The 19,507-nt window shown below is 43.7% G+C and overlaps 1 protein-coding gene across 2 annotated transcripts; it reads right to left on the reverse strand.

Moving 5' to 3' along the window:
- Window positions 1–11,893: 11,893 nt before the first annotated feature.
- On the reverse strand, window positions 11,894–17,013 carry LOC133261910 (calcitonin). Of its 2 annotated transcripts, XM_061440718.1 has the most exons (5): window positions 16,910–17,013; window positions 15,718–15,812; window positions 15,301–15,447; window positions 13,166–13,347; window positions 11,894–12,352 (listed from the first exon to the last, which is right to left on the reverse strand). In XM_061440718.1, exons 2-4 carry the CDS (start codon window positions 15,801–15,803, stop codon window positions 13,188–13,190), a joined length of 393 nt encoding a protein of 130 aa, XP_061296702.1. In that variant the 5' UTR covers window positions 15,804–15,812; window positions 16,910–17,013; the 3' UTR covers window positions 11,894–12,352; window positions 13,166–13,187. The 2 variants fall into 2 exon arrangements, with proteins under 2 accessions (XP_061296702.1, XP_061296701.1); XM_061440717.1 differs by lacking the exons at window positions 11,894–12,352; window positions 13,166–13,347 and adding an exon at window positions 13,932–14,419 and having other exon boundaries at window positions 16,910–17,012.
- Window positions 17,014–19,507: the final 2,494 nt, after the last annotated feature.

Raw genomic sequence — 19,507 nt, forward strand, 5'->3', positions numbered from 1 at the left:
GTGGAGAAGGGGCTGCTTCGCTCCCAGGGAGGGACTGGGGCAGAGACTGGATATTTTAAGATGCTGCTAGCCCCTTTACTTTTATTTTTGACATCTTCACCCCTATTAAGTTAAAAGCACCTGCATCTCACATTAAACATTATTTGCATATAACTGTGTAAGAGTTGAGTTGGAGTGGACCTGTAGACTTGTAGATTTTTAAGTAATAACATAAATTAGCAATTTTGTAAGACCCATGCTACCTGATTTCCATGCTTACTTTAACACCATAGTCTGTCTAAGTATATCAAGACAGTGTGGTATTCAAGGGGGAAAAGAGGGAGGGATAAATTGTGAGACTGATGTTTATATACATACTACTATATGTAAGATAGATAACTAATAAGGACCTACTATACCTACTGTCAGAGAAGGCAATGGCACCCCACTCCAGTACTCTTGCCTGGAAAATCCCATGGACGGAGGAGCCTGGTAGGCTGCAGTCCATGCTAAGGGTTGGACACGACTGAGCAACTTCACTTTCACTTTTCACTTTCATGCATTGGAGAAGGAAATGGCAACCCACTCCAGTGTTCTTGCCTGGAGAATCCCAGGGATGGGGGAACCTGGTGGGCTGCCGTCTATGGGGTCGCACAGAGTCAGACACGACTGAAGTGACTTAGCAGCAGCAGCAGCATACCTACTGTATATTAGGAGAAGGAAATGGCAACCCACTCCAGTATTCTTGCCTGGAAAATCCCATGGATGGAGCCTGGTAGGCTACAATCCATGGGGTCTCAAAGAGTTGGACACGACTGAGCGACTTCACTTTATACCTACTGTATAGCACAGTGAACTCTACTCAATACTCTGAAGTGGCCTATATGGGACTAGAATCTAAGGAAGAATGATATATGTATATGTAAAACTGATTCACTTTGCTATACAGCATAAACCAGCACAACATTGTACATCAATTATTCTCCAATAAAGATTAATTTTTAGAAAAAGACAGTGCTGTATTGGCAGAAGAATAACTACATTGATAGATGAGACAGACTTGGGAGCCCAGAAATAATCTGCACAAATGTGATCAATTGATTTTTTACTAAGATGTAAAGGCAATTAAATTAACAGTCTCTCGAACAATTGGGCATCTACATGCAAACAAATTGATCTCAATCTACACCTCTCACCTTATGCAAAAATTAACTCAAAATGGATCCTAGACCTAAATGTAAAACATAAAACCAAAAATCTTTTAGGAAAACATATGTAATGAAGCCACTGCTACCTTGGGATCTGAGGTTGGACAAAGAGTTCTTAGGCATGACACCAAAGCACAATCCATTTTAAAAATGATAAATCAGACTTCAGTAAAATTAAAAACTTTTGCTAAGAAAATGAAAATGCAATCCACAGACTGGAAAAATTTTCAATATTACATATCTGGTAATAATCTTACATCCACAATATGTAAAGTACTCTCAAAATTCAGCAGTAATAAAGCAAGCAATCCATTATGAAATGAGCAAAACATTTGAAGAGACATTTCAGCAAAAGGCGTAAATATATGGAAAATAAGCACAGGAAAAGATGCTCAGTGTCATTAGTCATTAGGGAAACTTAAACTAAAACCACAATGATATACTACTATATACACATTAGTGGAGTTACTAGAACACTCATAAGCCTGGTGGAAATTCAAAATGGTATAGCCACTTCAGAAAATGGTTTGGAATTTTCTTATAAAGTTAAATATATACTAGCCATAATGAATATAGTAGATATGAATCCAACTATAATGATAATCACTTTGATGTCAAGTCTGAAAACACCAGTTAAAAAACACAGATTGTCAGAATGGATCAAGAACAAAAGCCAACTGTATATTGTTGATAAGCAACCCACTTTAAATATAAAGCTGCATAAAAATTAAAAGTAAACAAATGGATGTATGTGTAGCCTGGCAAATATAATTAATAGTATGTATTGAAAGTTATGAGAGTAGATCTTAAAATTTCTCATTACAAGAAAAAAATTCTTTAACAATGATGACAGATGTTATCCAGAAATAATCATTTCTTAATATATATAAATATCAAATCATTATGTTCTATACCAGAAACTAATAATTTTGTATCCCAATCATACCACAACAAAAAAGAAAATGCTAACACTAATCAAAAGAAAAACAGGGCTAGATATATTAATTTCAGATAGAAAAGACTTCAAAGCTTGGAAAATTATCAAAGATAAAGCAGGGTATTACATAATGATAAAGGTGTTCCTTCTCCAAGAACATATAATTTGCCTTGACTTATATGCCTAACAGTAGAGCATCAAAATACATGAGGCAAAGATTAATAGCACTGCAAGGAGAAATAAACTAATATGCTATTAAAATTGAGGACTTCAACACTGCCTATCAGAGATGAACAGATCCAGCAGGCAGAAAATCAATAAGGATATAGTTGAATTCAACAGTACCGTCAATCAACTGGATATAATGAACATTGATATACTGCTGCTTCATCCAGCAATAGAAGAATCACATTCTTTTCAAACTCACAAGGAACATTCACCAAGAGAGACCATGTTCTGGGCCACACAACACACCTTAATAAATTTAAATGAGTAAAATCCTATAGTGTCTGCTGTCACACCATTAAACTAGGAATCAAATAACAGAAAGGTTATTGGAAAATCTCAAACTATGTGGAGATTAAACAGCACACTTCTAAATAATTCACTAGTCAAAAATAAATTGCCATAAAAATTTTAAAAATATTGTGAACTAAAGGAAAATGAAAATTTATCAGGATTCATGGAGTGCAGTGAAAGCAGTACTTACAGGGAAATTTATAGCAATAAATGCAAATATCAGTAAAGAAGAAACATCTGAAATCAACCACCTAAATTTTTCTTGCTGCTGCTGCTAAGTCGCTTCAGTTATGTCCAACTCTGTGCAACCCCATAGACGGCAGCCCACCAGGTTCCCCGTCCCTGGGATTCTCCAGGCAAGAATACTGGAGTGGGTTGCCATTTCCTTCTCCAATGCATGAAAGTGAAAAGTGAAAGTGAAGTTGCTCAGTCGTGTCTGACTCTTAGCAACCCCAGGGACTGCAGCCCACCAGGCTCCTCCATCCATGGGATTTTCCAGGCAAGAGTGCTGGAGTGGGGTGCCATTGCCTTCTCTGAAATTTTTCTTAGGAAACTATAAAAAGAAAAATTAAATCCAAAGTAAAGAGAAGAAAAGAAATAATAACAACTGGACTATCAATCAATAAATTGAAAACAGGAAATCAATAGAGAAAATCAGTAAAATCAAAAGCTGGTTTTTCAAAAAGATCAACAAAGTCAACAAGCCTCTAGCCAGGCCAGCTTAAAAGAAAAAAAGAGGACACAAATTGCTAATATCAGAAGTGAAAGAAGTACATCACTACAGATCCTATGAACATTAAAAGGATAATAACAAAATACTAAGAGCAATTCTATTTTCACAAATTTGATAACCTAAATGAAATGCACCCATTTCTTGAAACACCAAAATGCACACAACAAATCTGAATAGACCTATTTCTATGAAAGACATTGAGTAAATAACTACTAACATTCAAAATAGGAAGCACCTGCCCATGAGGTCACTGGTGAATTCTACCCAACACTTAAGGAAGGAATTACACCAATTCTCTGCAATTTCTTTCCAAAAATAGAAGATGAAATTCCTAACTCATTCTGAGGCCAGTATTACGCTAATACTAAAACCAAACAAACACACTGCAAGAAAAGAAAACTATAGACCATATCTCACATGGACATAGATGCAAAAATCTTCAGTAAGTTAATAGTAAATAGGATCAAAAAGTATGAAAAGGGTTATACAACATGACTAAGTAGGATTTATTCCAGCCATGCAAGGTGGGTTCAGTATTAGAAAATCAATTAATATAATGCATCACATCAACAGAGTAAAAAATAAAAATCACATGATTATTCCAATAAACACAGAAAAAGCACTTGACAAAATCCAACATCCATTCATGATGCAAAACTATAAAACTCCTAGATTACATAGAAGAAAACCTAGATGACCTTGGGTATAGTGATGTTGTTTTAGATACAATATAAAAGACATGATCCATGAAAGAAGTAATTGATAAAGTGGTCTTTATCAAATTTAAAGCTTTGCAAAAGATGGTATCAAGAAAATGAGAAGACAAGCCACAGACTAGAAGATGACATTTGGAAAGTGCACAACTGGTAAAGGCCTATTCTACAAAATATACAAAGAACTCTTAAAATTTTAAAAAGGGGCCAAAGACCTTAACATAAGCCCCACCAAAGAAGATATACAGATGACAAATAAGCATATGAAAAGGCGATCCAAGTCATGTCATCAGGGAAACACAAATTAAAATGAGACACCACTACATACATATGAGAATGAACAAAATCCAGAACACTGACAATACCAAATATTGGTGAGGATGGGAAGTAACAGGAACTCTCATCACTGCTGATGGCACTGCAAATGCGACCAACCACTATCTAGGAGTTTCTTACAAAACTAAACATACCCTTACCATATGGTCCAGCAGTCACACTTCTTGATATTTATCCAAACAAGTTGAAAACATGTCCACACAAAACCTACACACAGATATTTGTAGCAGCTTTATTTATAATTGCCAGAAATTGGAAGCAAATGAGATGTCCTTCAGAAGATGAATTGATAAACTGCAATACATTGAGACAATGGAATATTATTCAGCGCTAAAAAGAGATGAGCTATCAAGCCATGAAAAGACTTGGAGGAATTGTAAATGCATATCACTAAGGGAAACAACCCAAGCTGAAAAGGCTCCATATTGCATGATTCCAACTATGTGACACTCTGGAAAAGGCAAAATCAGTATTTTCCAGGGGAATGGTGGGGAGGAATGCACAAGCAAAGCACAAAAGAACTTTTAGAGCAGTGAAATACTCTATATGCTATTATAATCATGGATATACATACAACTCTATTAGCCTTTGCCTGCTTCATTATGTACTCCAAGGTCATATTTGCTGTTACTCCAGGTGTTTCTTGACTTCCTACCTTTGCATTCCAGTCTCCTATAATGAAAAGGACATCTTTTTTGGGTGTTAGTTCTAAAAGGACAAATAGCTATGAAAAGAAGAGAAGTGAAAAGCAAAGGAGAAAAGGAAAGATATACCCATTTGAATGCAGAGTTCCAAAGAATAGCAAGGAGAGATAAGAAAGCCTTCCTCAGTGATCAATGCAAAGAAATGGAGGAAAACAATAGAATGGGAAAGACTAGAGATCTCTTCAAGAAAATTAGAGATACCTAGGGAACATTTCATGCAAAGATGGGCTCGATAAAGGACAGAAATGGTATGGACCTAACAGAAGCAGAAGATATTAAGAAGAGGTGGCAAGAATACACAGAAGAACTATACAAAAAAGATCTTCATGACCCAGATAATCACGACGGTGTGATCACTGACCTAGAACCAGACATCTTGGAATGTGAAGTCAAGTGGACCTTAGGAAGCATCACTACGAACAAAGCTAGTGGAGGTGATGGAATTCCAGTTGAACTATTTCAAATCCTGAAAGATGATGCTGTGAAAGTGCTGTACTCAGTATGTCAGCAAATTTGGAAAACTCAGCAGTGGCCACAGGACTGGAAAAGGTCAGTTTCCATTCCAATCCCAAAGAAGGACAATGCCAAAGAATGCTCAAAGTACCTCACAACTGTACTCATCTCACACGCTAGTAAAGTAATGCTCAAAATTCTCCAAGCCAGGCTTCAACAGTACATGAACTGTGAACTTTCAGATGTTCAAGCTGGTTTTAGAAAAGACAGAGGAACCAGAGATCAAATTGCCAACATCCACTGGATCATCAAAAAAGCAAGAGAGTTCCAGAAAAACATCTATTTCTGCTTTCTTGACTATGCCAAAGCCTTTGACTGTGTGGATCACAAGAAACTGTGGAAAATTCTGAAAGAGATGGGAATACCAGATCACATGAATTGCCTCTTGAGAAACCTGTATGCAGGTCAGGAAGCAGCAGTTAGAACTGGACATGGAACAACAGACTGGTTCCAAATAGGAAAAGGAGTACATCAACGCTATATATTGTCACCCTGCTTATTTAACTTATATGCAGGGTACATCATGAGAAATGCTGGGCTGGATGAAGCACAAGCTGCTTTCAAGATGCCAGGAAAAAATATCAATAACCTTAGATATGCAGATGACACCACCCTTATGGCAGAAAGTGAAGAAGAACTAAAAAGCCTTTTGATGAAAGTGAAAGAGGAGACTGAAAAAGTTGGCTTAAAGCTCAACATTCAGAAAACGAAGATCATAGCATCTGGTCCCATCACTTCATGGCAAATAGATGGGTAAACAGTGGCTGACTTTATTTTGGGGGGCTCCAAATCACTGCAGATGGTGATTGCAGCCATGAAATTAAAAGACGCTTACTCCTTGGAAGGAAAGTTATGACCAACCCAGATAGCATATTCAAAAGCAGAGACATTACTTTGTTAACAAAGGTCTATCTAGAAAAGGCTGTTTTTTCCAGTAGTCATGTATGGATGTGAGAGGTGGACTATAAAGAAAGCTGAGCGCCAAAGAGTTGATGCCTTTGAACTGTTGTGTTGGAGAAGACTCTTGAGAGTCCCTTGGACTGCAAGGAGATCCAACCAGTCCATCCTAAAGGAGATAGGTCCTGGCTGTTCATTGGACGGTCTGATGTTGAAGCTGAAACTCCAATATTTTGGCCACCTCATGCGAAGAGCTGACTCATTTGAAAAGACCCTGATGCTGGGAAAGATTGAGGGCAGGAGGAGAAGGGGACGACAGAGCATGAGATGGTTGGATGGCATCACCGACTCAATGGACATGAGTTTGGATAAACTCCAGGAGTTGGTGACAGACAGGGAGGGCTGGTGTGCTGTAGTTCACGGGGTTGCAAAGAGTCGGACACAACTGAGCGACTGAACTAAACTGATACATACAACACCTAGCAAACTCTAAGGTATACTACGGACTTTAGGTGATTATGATGTGTCAATGTAGGTTCATCCTCAGTTAAAAAAAACAAACATTTTTCTGGTGAGTGATGTTGATAATGGAGGAAGCCACAGCTATGTAGGAGTAGAGAGTATAGGTATATCTGTCCCTTACTCTTAATTTTCTTACAAACTTAAAACTGCTCTAAAAATGTTTTTATTTAAAAATATATATATTGTTTAGAATTACATGAAATATGCATACAAAAGGAAGACAATAAAAGCAAAGCATGTGTGTGTGTTAGTCACTCAGTCGTGTCCAACTCTCTGCAGCCACATGGACTGTAGCCCACCAGGCTCCTCTGTAAATGGAATTCTCCACATATTGATTTTTCAAAGTTTCTGTAATTAGTTTTTCTTACTTTACTTAATTAAGCAATACAATTATGTTTATTACATGGAATGCAGTAACAAGCATAATGTATAACACCACATGAAAACTATTTGGTAGAAATTATCAAGAATGCAAATACATATGGACCAAGATTAGAATGCAATTGTAAAAATAAAATACTTTTAAGGGAAAAAATACAGACACTTGTCAAATGGACTCAGCAATCCTACCCCAAGGTATTTACCCAAAAGAAATGGAATGGATCGCATTAGTTTCCTAAAGATGCCATAATAAATTACCACAAGCTCAGTGGCTTCAAATGACAGAAATTTATTCTCTCATTCCAAAATCTAGGTGACAGAAGGCTGTACTCCCTCCAGAGACCCTGGGGGAGAATCTGCTCCATGTGTCTTCTAGCCTCCAAGAGCTGTTAGCTGACTTGGCATCCTTGACTTGTGACTCTCTACCCGTGTCTTCATTTCACTTTCTCTTCTTCTTTGTGTATCTTTTATAAGAACATCCTTGAATTTAAGACCCACTTGGATAATCCAGGATGAGCACATTTTAAAATCCTAATTTAATTACATCAGCAAAGATCCTTTTTCAGATAAGGTAGCATTCACAGTTTTCAGGGATCAAGACATTGGCATGTCTTCTTGGGGACTCCTGTTTGGCCCATTACACTTATCTTCACACAAAAATCTATACACAAAAGTTTATATCCATAAATGCCAAAAGCTGGAAGCAATCCAGATGTTCTTCAATGAATAAATGGATTAACCAACTATAGTACATGTAATACTGCCCAACAAGAAAAAGAAACAAACTGTATATGTACAATAATATGAATAAACCTCAAAAACATTAAGTAAAAGAAAGTTCAGACAAAGCTATGTACTGATTTCATTTCTACAACATTCTGGAAAAGGCAGAAGAATTTGATTGGATGTTTTCTAAAGAAGACATACAAATGGCCAACAGGTACATGAAAAGGTATTCAGCATCACTAATTATCAGGGAAATGCAAATCAAAACCACAATGTCAATCACACATCACCTCACATCTGTCAAAATGGTATTATCAAAAAGAAACTAACAAATGTCAGCATGGATGCAGAAAAACGGGGACCCTGTGCACTGCTGGTGGGAATGTAAATTAGTGCAGCCAAATGGAAAACAGTGTACAAGTTCCTCAAAATTATTTAAAATGAAACTAATATATGATCTAGCAATTCAATTCCTGGTTATTTATCTGAGAGAAGTAAAACTACTACCTTGGAAAGATACCTGCACCCTGATGTTTGTACCAGAACTCTTTACAATAGCCATGACATGGAAACAAGCTAAGTGTCCATTGATGGATGACTAGATAAAGAAGATGTGATATATAGGTAGATCGAAATATGGATATATAGATTCTTGCATGTGTAGAGTATTTTATATATAATGGAATATGTGTGGTTGTTGTTTAGTCATTGTAATTCACCATTTTAAAAAAGTGGAAATCCTGCCACGTTTTACAATATGGATGGACCCTGAGGGCTTTATACTAAGTGAAATTAGTCAGGCAAAGAAAGATAAATACTGTATGATATCACTTTCATATGAAATAAAAAAAAAAAAACTGAACTCATGAAACAGAGAACAAAATGTTGGCTGCCAGAGGTGGGGGTACGGAGCTGTAAATGGGTGAAGACAGTTGAAAAGTACAACTTCCAGGTATAGGATAAATAAGCCCTGGGAATGTAATGTACTACATGGTGAGTATAGTTAATAATAATCTATTACGTAAAGTTGCGGGAGTTGGTGATGGACAGGGAGGCCTGGCGTGCCGCGATTCATGGGGTCACAAAGAGTCAGACATGACTGAGCGACTGAACTGAACTGAACTGAAAGTTGCTGAGCAAGTAAATCTTAAATTTTTCATCACAAGTGAAAACCTGTAACAATGTAACTGATGGGCATTAATGGAACTTACTCTAGTGGTCATTTCACAATACACACATATATCAAATCATCTTGTTGGACACCTAAAACTAATATAATGTTATATGTCAATTTTATCTCAATTTTAAAAGATAAATTAAAAAAAAACTGTAGAAAAAGAACATAGCAGTTGTTAGGGTTTGAGGATTGAGGAGACAATTGGCTGCAAAGGAGAAGTAGGGGGCTTGAGCAGTGATGAAATTGCTTTGCCCCTTTATTGTGATGCGGATTACATGGCCTAAATGTACTGTCAAAACCCATTGAACTATATGCCCAAAAATGACTTTTCTCTATAAAAATTTTAAATTATATGCTTAAAAAGAGATACTGGGGCTGGGACTCTCTACCAACTACTTTTTCCTTTGTCAAATGGATCCCTATTAAGCTTTGCCAATTGGAGGTCCTCAAAGGAGACAAGAAAGCTTGAAGAATAAACTTGCTCCTTCCTATTTGATTTTGATCTCTGTCAATATCACCCACAGTTTCTTTACTCTGCCAGGGAAGTTGGTTCCTGTTTCCAGTTTTATTTTGTTTTTCCACACTCCTAGAACAGTCTTGTTACACCACTTCAGAGATACCAGCATCAGATGACCTCGCTTCTCAATGGTCTGAGAATTCTTAAAGTTTCTAGATTCTAATTCCCTGTTAGTTCCCCTATTCCTCCAGCCCTGTGGATAGTAACTGCTACTTTTCGTTTTTAATCTCTGCACGATTTCTCGTTCTCTTTTGCCTTTTCAGTACTCTACTGCCTGTTTAATAATGTCTTGGAGTATTCTTTCTGTTAAAATTGCTTATGTGATGTCTGTTGTATGGACTAGAAATTGATTGAGAGAAAGCCCAGGTCTGTCCCATGCCCTACAAAATCCTACATGATCCATTCTGACCATTACATCTCTGACCTCATCTTTTACTTTTCTTTCCCCTCACTCTGACTCACAAGAAATACAGTTGATAAAGAAATATGTTAAGCTTCACCACAGGGGTGTAGTGTCATCAAAATTCAGAATATGGGAAACTCTATTGGACAAATAACTTAGTCTCTCCAACAAATAAATTGAAGAAGGGAAAAAAATGATAGCAGTGAAGCCTCTAGATGAGAAGTGCCTTAAAACATATTAACCAGCAGCAAAGTGAAGACCTAATTTGATTTATATTTATATATACAATATGGGGCTTCCCCGGTGGCTCAGTGGTAAAGAATTTGCCTGCAATGTAGGAGCCACAGGAGACACAGGTTCAATCCCTGGGTGGGAAGATCCCCTGGAGGAGGGCATTGCAACCCACTCCAGTACTCTCACCTGCAGAATCCCCATGCACAGAGAAGCCTGGTGGGCTACAGTCTATAGGGTCACAAAGAATTGGACATGACTGAAGCGACTTAGCACACATACATGCTCACAATATATTCATATAATATATATAATTTCATATATGATTAATATATATGTCATCATATATATCTATAAGGTAATTGAGAGATTTGAACTATTTAGTTGTTAAATTGAATTTTGGTTTTATGTTTAAGAGTCAAACATTTGAAGATACAAGTGGAAATATTTATGGACATATTGGGATTGGGTGCTGGGAGAAGGTCTGGGGGAAGCAGATGACTCATAGATATAACAACATTGGCCACAAATTGATCACTGTTGAAGCCAAATGTCTTCACATCATTTCAAGCTAGTATAACAAATACCACAAACTGGATGACTTATAAACAGTAAATATTTATTTCTTACAGTTCTGGAAGCTGAGAAGTCCAAGACCAGGGCACTTGTAGATTCAATATCTGGTGGAGAGCCCACTTCCTCATTCACAGCAAATTTCTCGCTGCAACCTCATATGTGGAAGGAGCAAGGGTATTCTCTCAGGCCTTATTTATAATGATACTAATACCATTCATGAGAGGCTATTCTTATGACTTAATCACCTCCCCATGGCCCCACCTCCTAATAGCATCAATTTGGGGGTTAGGTGTCAACATAAGCATTTTGAGAAGGATACAAACATGCAGCCTGTAGCACCAACTAATAGAAGAGATTCATGTTATTATATAAAGACTAGATTGTTTATATGTTTTAAAATGTCTGTCTTCAAAAATCTGAGGGTCCATCTACTGTGTGAGGCAGTTAACACAAAGAATGACTCACAGGCCTCTGGAAAATGTCAGGAGCCAATGCTGAAAAGCATATACTGCAGTGGTTTCAACTATAAGCTCTGGGAATCAACACCTGTGTATGCCCCGAGATAGTGGTCACCTGTGTGACCTTGGACTTCGTGTCTCCATGCCTCTGTGTCCCACATGCAGAGTGGAAATGATAATGGGGTCTAGCCCCATGGAGTCTTCCTGAAGATTAACTGAATTAATAGCTATGAAGCACTATCTCAGAACATCATCTGGCCCATAGTAAGCACCCAAAATATGTCTATTATAATTATCATTATTACTATTATCATCAAATAGGAAGACATGTTAAAATGAACCAACAAGGTCTTGAAACAAGTGTATCCAAAATATGTTTTTAATCTTAATGAAGTTCACAAATGGCATAATATTGACATTTCCTTAAACAAATTATACAGTCATGTTCTTGGACAATAAAGCATAGCATCTCCATTACCATGTGTACCCACAGGCCACAGAGGCAGTGACTGAATGTCCCCCTAAGAGTTGGCAGAGATGTCATGGTCAACAGAACAACTTTCAAAGACCCAATTTGCTACCAGATAAGCTAATGAGAGATGCCATCACATTTACTGCATATAGAATCAAATATAAAAAAGATGCACAACAAATATGGAATTAGCTTATTTTTGCATTCAGTTTCATTCCTTTCAAGTGATAAAGGTGCTTTTTTTTCCAATATCTATTAGGATGCAAACATGTATATCTTCCATGGTGCCTCCTCACCAAGTGGTTGTCAACAGAAATTAATAGAAGTGGTGAGTTTAGCTTCACGGTAACCTGAAGTTAAAAAAATAAAGAAAATTAAAAAGAAGAAGAGGGGTAGGAAGAGGAAAAGAAGAAAAAGAAAGAGAAGTGGAGAATAAGAAGGAAATAATCACAATTACTACTGAAAGAACACAAATTTATAGAAATGTTTCTTTAACTGAACTCTATTTATAAATTATGGATATGAGATATGAGAAAACTTTTATGGCAAAGGATGAGAAAACAATTCAGGGGTCACTATTAATACTAGCAGTAGTATTACAGGTATAGCTCTCTTGTCTGAATCTGTGAACATTGATCAATGTTGAAGGGCTTTCCGAAACTGGGTTCATTAATGATGTGTGACCCAGGCTAAGATTTGCAAGGCCTTCCCTTTCTGAATTCAGAAAGCTATTTTTCTCTTCTGAGAAAGATGACACTGCATCGCCACAGCCTGTCCTGTGTGTGTGAATGAGTGTGTTAGTCCCTCAGTCATGTCTAACCCTTTGCGACCCCATGGACCCACCAGGCTCCTCTATCTATGGAATTTTCCAGGCAAGAACACTGGAGTGGGTGGCCATTTCCTTCTCCAGGGGATCTTCCCAACCCAGGGACTAAACCTGGGTCTCCTGCACTGCAGGCGGATTCTTTACCACCTGAGCCACCAGGGAAGCCCACAGCCTGTCCTAGTGCTCGGATTTTGACCTAAGTTGTGGGAGCTCACTAACTCAAGAGGAAAAATGTAATTGGAGAGAAGAGATCTGAACCCACGTCCAGTGGGTTTCAAAATGCGAGTCCTAATCTCCAAATCCCTTCTCCTCCCTTCTGACAGTACAAGGCAATCACCTTCCCAGAGTCATTTCTCTGCTCAGTCCTGAAGGTCCCTGCGGCGCCGGCCAAAGGCTTCAGAGCCCACGTTGGTGGGCACAAAGTTGCTCTTTACCACACCCCCAGATCTGCTGAGCAAGCCTGCCAGCCGATGGGTCACACAGGTGGCAGTGTTGCAGGACCTCTTCTGGGCAGTGATGCTGGTTTGCAGGATGGAGAAAGGAGAAAAGGCCTGTCAGTGAGAGGCTGCGGCAGAAGCCTACCCCATTGGGCTTTCAGAAAGAGAATTGTAGCTCTTCGACATATCACTTAAAAATAAGTATTTCCCCTAAATGCAATTATCAAGGCTGTTAGGGGAAATGACCTGGCAGCCTTTGCCAGAAGCCCTGCCTAAAAGTTTTCACAAAAAATGCACTTCAGGGCCATGTGACAAGTGCTAAAACCCTACACTTACCATCCCTTACATTCACCCCACCCCAACACACAAGGAGCATATGAGGACATACCCCAGCCCAAAGCACCAACAAAACCACTTTCTATGGAAAATGAAAAATTTCTGAAGTCTTACCTGGAAAAGGCTCAGAGCACCGGGTTTGCAGCATCCTCCCCCAGCAGTGCTTACCTGCTCTGCAGCACACCTGTTCTCATTGCAGGAGCTGGTTCACAGGACTCTTACCACACCCTGTATCCCACTTACCCTAAGGTGAAGGCTACTTTTAAGCATAGGCCCTGGGCACTCTCAGGCCTTGGACGAGGACCAGAGTAATGACCACCAAAGTGTCAATCCTTTTAGAAAATAGATTTATTAATCAGTGACGAGGCATGAGGGATGAAGCAGGAATTGGAGGGTTCTGCCATGACAACTTTGGAATCTCAGAAACTTCCCTCACTCTCTCTCATTTCTAACCTTATCTGTGAGTCCTGCTGTCTTTCCTTCCATCCTGAGGTTCCTGGCATTCTTTGTCATAAGCAAAGCTACCAATACGAGCTTGAAGAGCAATCAGAGTGAAATCTGCATGCATTAATTTCATCCATGGGAACAAGAAAGGAAATCAGGAAGCACTGGAAGGGGTTCAGTTGGCATCCTGGGGCACCCCAAAATGGAAGGAGTGGTCCCTCTCCAAGCTGTTGGCTACGTCCCGTTTCTTGCCAGGTGTTTCAGGCCCGAAGCCCATGCCAGAGAATCTATGATAGTTGTTCAAGTCCTTCCAGTAAGCACTCAGCACACAGGTACTCAGATTACTGCACCGCTTAGCTCTGGAGCCGTCCAGGCTGCAGGGAAAAGACATGCCAGACAATACCATGCACCCAGGGCTGCTCCTGGGGGCAGTCATGCAGAAGGTTAGACCAGGGAGGGGGCACTTGGCACAGAGGTGGAGGGGGCAGGCAGGAGGCAAAGCTCACACACCCTCCACTAGGAGAACTCAGAGGTTCTCTGAGCCAGGGCAGAGTGGGGAAGGGCTGCGGTGGGGAAGAGGTGACCTTTTCTGGCATTCCACATGCTGCTCAGTTCTTCCTGCTCTGCAGAGAGGTTCTCAGGGTGGATGCAAGTGCCATACATGGCTCTGCTGGTGTGAACTCAAAGCTCAGCGTGCACAGGGAGGTGGGGATGGGGAAGGGTGTCTGGTCCAGTGAGAACATGCACATGTCCACAGATTCTACACATCTAAAGGCCCCAGACCTACCTCAGACACTGCTCTACCTGACCCACCCTCTGCAAGGCCTTTGGGTTTACCTTGCAACTGTGCAACGAAGGTGCCTTGCAGGTGTGAAAGAACATACACAGGTTAAATTCCTCAGACATCCTGAGCTGCAACAGGTCCATCTCCTGGCTCCACACTTACCAGTCCTAACTCATCCAGTGCTGAGTGTTCTCCTCAGTAGGGCAAGACCAACTCCCAGAATAAGTACTTCCACATCTCCCCATCTCATTTCCTAACAGCTTTCAGGAGTTGATCTTTTCAATGTGTCTAACTAACCACAGTTCCTCCAGCTGCACCTGGACGGACCACAGTCTTCCATGGAGGCTAAGAATGACTGGGAGCCGTCCTGGTGAACAGGGACAACCTGCGGGGCTCTGGCCAGATGTTGTTTTTCCTGCTTCTCTGGGCTGCACCCTCCTGAATAGGCCAAGGTTGGGAGGGGAGACTTACCTGGAGTCCTCTGTCTCCTCCTGCTCCTCCTCCTGCTCCAGCTCATTGGTCTTCCTCTGGACATAGGCCTTCACCAGTGCGGCCAGCAGGAGGCGCCCTTCCTTCTCACTGAGTGCCCCAGGATCTGGGAGGGTCTCCAAAGCTGACCTGGAGAGAGGAAGCAACCCCAGCAAAGAGGCTCTGAGCCCCTGCCTGCCTTCTTTCCAGAATAAGCACCCAGGCTACCCAGTCCCTGTGGCTTTCCCAGAGGACATGGCTCTCCTGACTCCTAGCCCACAGGGCTCAAGGCCAGTGTCCACCTAAGGGGGTTGATTCACTGGGAGCCTCCCCCTGCTGTGACCTCAGAGGCAAAAAAAAAACTGCCTGATCCCAGGGTCAGTGGAAGAGGAATAAGTTCGTGGCTTCAGGCTGCCTCACCTGAGTGGTGTCGCCTGGAGACTGCCTGCCTGGCACAGGACCAAGATGCTGAAAGCCAGGAAGGGGGAGGATTTCCCGAAGCCCATGATGCCTCTCTGTAAAGGGAGAATGACGTTACCACTGCACCAAGACCAAGCACCGTCTGGAGCTCACAGACCCAGGTTCCAGTCCGGCCACAACTGCCTTGAGAATTCAGGCAGGTTACTTCACTTCCCCACGCCTCTTTTCAGTTCATATGCCAGATAGGCTGCTTTGAATCTCCAAATATACATTACACTGAATAGTTTGGTAAGTAGAAATGGGTGTGCTGGGGAGGGGTGGGGGGAGGGTTCTGGTTTTGCTCTGTGAAAAGCCAGGAAGAAGCCACACACATGCACATAAAGCCACACCTTTTGCCCTAGGCAGAAACCAAGCGAGGACCCACCCTTGCTGTAGACTGTGCCTATCTTCTTAGGACTGAGACATCTAGGACCACTTTACCTCTGCTGGACTTCTCTGCCAACGGGTGGGAGAAGAAGGCAGGAGGGGTAAATTGGAAAAGAGGGTTAACCTCTCAGTCTGTGGGTTTGGGTTTGGGTTTGGGAGTAATTTAATGTGCAGGATCGTGACTGGACTCTGCCAGTGCATCCCGTCTCTGCTGAAATGCGGTTTAGCAGCAGGTGCTGGGCGCCAGCTCCCCGAGATGAGCTCCACGTTCTGGCCGGCTGACTGCACTGCCCCAAGTCCATGCCAATGCCCCAGGCACGCAAGCGAGCTGCAGACGCCTCAGAGGAAGCTTCAGGGCTTAACCGGCCGGAGAACCAAACACGATCTCTCCTCGGGACCCAGACTGCTCAGGGCACTCCCAGAACAAACTCCAACAAGATCCTGCATGCGAAGGACGGGCACCAAGGCAGGGGCCGAGGACCAGGGCAGGCTAGGAAGCTAGGGCTGGGCGCACGGAGCTTCCAGCGTCCAGACGACACCCTGGGGATGCTTGCGGTTTCACTGGCGCTAGTTAGAAGAAAATGAGCTGTCGGCCACAACCTTCTGCCTTCTTCCCAGCGGGACAGGCAGCTAGGAGCACCTGGCTATAGGTGGGCCAGGATGGCCTTCAGAAGCAAAGGAGAGGCAAGCAGGCAAGCGGATGGAGCAAATTAGCTGAACTATCCAGAGGCTGGTAATCAGAGTGAGCAGCATAGGAAGTTCTCACCTGGCAACTCGAGTTTCAGGAGAGGGCGAGCGGCGGGTCCCGGGGACAGACACAACGCCTGCTGTGGGCGTCTTCTCTGCGGAGCTCTCGGCTCTTATGCGGGTGATAGGGGGCGGGGAGGGCCCCAGGAGTCCGCACGGCCAATCCAAAGTGGCCAGGAGCGACCCAGCTCCGATTGCGTCATTGCCCGCGCTCCCACACCGGTCCACTAGGGAGAGGAACCGTCCGCTCTGGCTGTCATTCGCAATGAGGTCATTGCTTGGGGAACAGGAGGGCTGGGAGGGAGTGGAGGGCGTTCGACGTCCAGAAAGTGGGAGCAAATTGGGGGAGAAACTGATGTAACTGACGCTGAGGGGTCAGAGTGCCTCTCACTTTCTCTGCAACTGAACTCGGACCTCGCACCCCCTCCACCGACTCCATTAGGGACCCCGGCCGGTCACTCAGACTTTGAAGGGATCTCAGATGTAATAGACCACCTTGGAGGAAGGGGATGGTGAGAGGAAAGGATCTTTGAAAAAATTAAGCTCTTTGGACCATATGGGGTGATCCGGTATATTCTTCCTCCCTACTCTCCTTCAACCGCCCCTTCGAAGTAGTTTTGCTTCCAGTCTGGTAACCTGGCCTCTTTTGCCTCACTCCTCTGGGACAGAGGTGGGAGTGGAAGAGAGGACTGGGGAGGGGGCTAAGCTGGCACTGCCTGCACAGAGAGCTAGACACCCCTCTTGTACTCCCTAATTCTCGACTGCTAGTTCAGCATCCCCTACTCTAACCGCGGACCTGCACCGCGGCGCTGGAGTTGGTTTACACAGCTGTCCCACTCCTCTGCCTTCTGTTTGCCAAGCTGCTGGGCCAGGACGCCTGTGTCCGGGTTTCTACCCGTCTCGCCCCACACCCCCGCCCCACTTTCCTGAAGCGCTCGATTGCAGAGCTGGAGGGGGGGTCAGCGTCCACCCACAGGTGCTGCAAGCCCAAAGGGCAACCTTCGAATACATAGGTTCGAAGCCCCAGGCTGTCAGTGCGCGCACTCACGCCTCCCGCAGGTGCACACCGCACTCACCTACCTGGACCCCAGACACACGCTCTCCTTTCGCACTCACAAACGGACACACCGCAGACCGCCAGCACTCACTCCAACAGACGCGCCCTCACCCGCTGTCCGCTAAGGAGGGAGCGCGCATTCACCCAACCCTACCTCGACCTCATCTGAAACCAACACCTCGAGTTTCTGCTTTCGGAAACAGGCACGTTTTACGTACACAGGGGTACGCGTTGTCCCCACCGACCCCCGCCCCCAACACGCACATAGACACACGCGCCAGGTGAACAGGTGCCGCTGGGAGCTGACTGTATCTGCCCTTTCCTTTTTCCTTAAGGAAAGACGGGTCTGGAGTCCGCGAGGCGGGCGCCCAAGACACGCGGGCGCAGCGAGAAGATCCCGGCTCTGGAAGGGTCGCCTAGGGACTGTGGGGAGAGGCAGTGGGGGAGGAGTGAAGGAGGCACTCACCTTCAGAGCCTCAGGCTAGCACCGCACCACGTGGTCGCGGCGACACCAGACGCGCCCGCCGGGCCCTCCTGAGCTCGCGAAGCCTCTCAGGAAACCTGGCCCAGAGGTGTGGGGCCGGGAGCGAAGCCAGAGGCCCGCCGAAGACCCTCAGCTGGTGACCACCGCTTCTGCAGGTCAGGAAGGAGCACAGGGAACGTCTGTCTACACCCTCCGGGTTTTCTGTGACAGAACGCTGCTTGGGGGCACAAGACAGGTTGCCCTCCAACACCTTGGCAAAAGAAACTCCCAAAGAATCAGGTTGGCCAAACGGCGATTCTTGCTGGGCCTGCTATGCTGGCGGGAGGAGGCACAGGGCGCAGGACCCGGAGTCTCCCCTGCTCCCGGGAAGCCTGAGCTGCGCCGAGAAGGTGGGGAGTGGGGGGGTGCTGATCCGGAGGGACTGTCTCTCTGCGCCCCAGTTCTTAGGCTCGCTTTCGGATGCAACCGGTGACACCGAAGCGGCCTTTTACTTGGGGGCTCTTCTGCACGAGTCCTGCAAATGTGAGGAGACACTTCTGCGTCCCTTTCCGGGATTCTGGCCGGGGAAGGGGGCTGCCAGGTGGACAGGTGTCGCTGGGAGCTGACTATACCTGCTCCCTTCCCCGCTTCATCCCGGACCACTGAGCTCTGGCAGAGTGTAGCCCGCCTAGCAGCCCCGGGGCAGCCCTGCTCCTCGGAGAGGGCCAGCGCAGGGGACGAGAAAAGACCCGGAAGCCCCCGACCTTGGAGCCCGGGCTCCCCAGCGTCCACCAAGCTCGAAGCCCGCAGAGAGCGCAGGAATCGGGTTTGGGGTTCTGCCTCCCTAGAAGCCCCAAAATATGAATGTAGGAAAACTTTGAACTCTTAGGGTTAAGGGCTGAAAAGCTGGCATCCTCTCCAGAGACTGTGTCACTTGGACTTTCCTAAAGTGTTAGGACCCACAGCCTTGCGGCCCCCCACTGAGCACGATACAATCCCTGGGGCTCCTTCCATTCCGCATGCGGTGGGTGGCCCAGAACCCGAGCAGAGCTCCTGCCTGGGTGAAGTCGGTGAAAATTTCTCTAAAAGCCACGGAG

Source organism: Bos javanicus, chromosome 15, assembly GCF_032452875.1.
Source record: "Bos javanicus breed banteng chromosome 15, ARS-OSU_banteng_1.0, whole genome shotgun sequence".
Taxonomy (NCBI): Eukaryota; Metazoa; Chordata; class Mammalia; order Artiodactyla; family Bovidae; genus Bos; species Bos javanicus.

What these genes read in the sequence shown, in the direction of transcription:
- LOC133261910 (XM_061440717.1), bottom strand. Translation starts at nt 15,803, where the DNA reads ATGGGCTTCGGGAAATCCTCCCCCTTCCTGGCTTTCAGCATCTTGGTC. An exon ending in CTCCAGGCGACACCACTCAG is followed by an intron (nt 15,448 to 15,717) that starts GTGAGGCAGCCT and finishes TCCTCTCTCCAG; the next exon opens with GTCAGCTTTGGAGACCCTCC. An exon ending in GAGGAGACAGAGGACTCCAG is followed by an intron (nt 14,420 to 15,300) that starts GTAAGTCTCCCC and finishes TTTTCCCTGCAG; the next exon opens with CCTGGACGGCTCCAGAGCTA.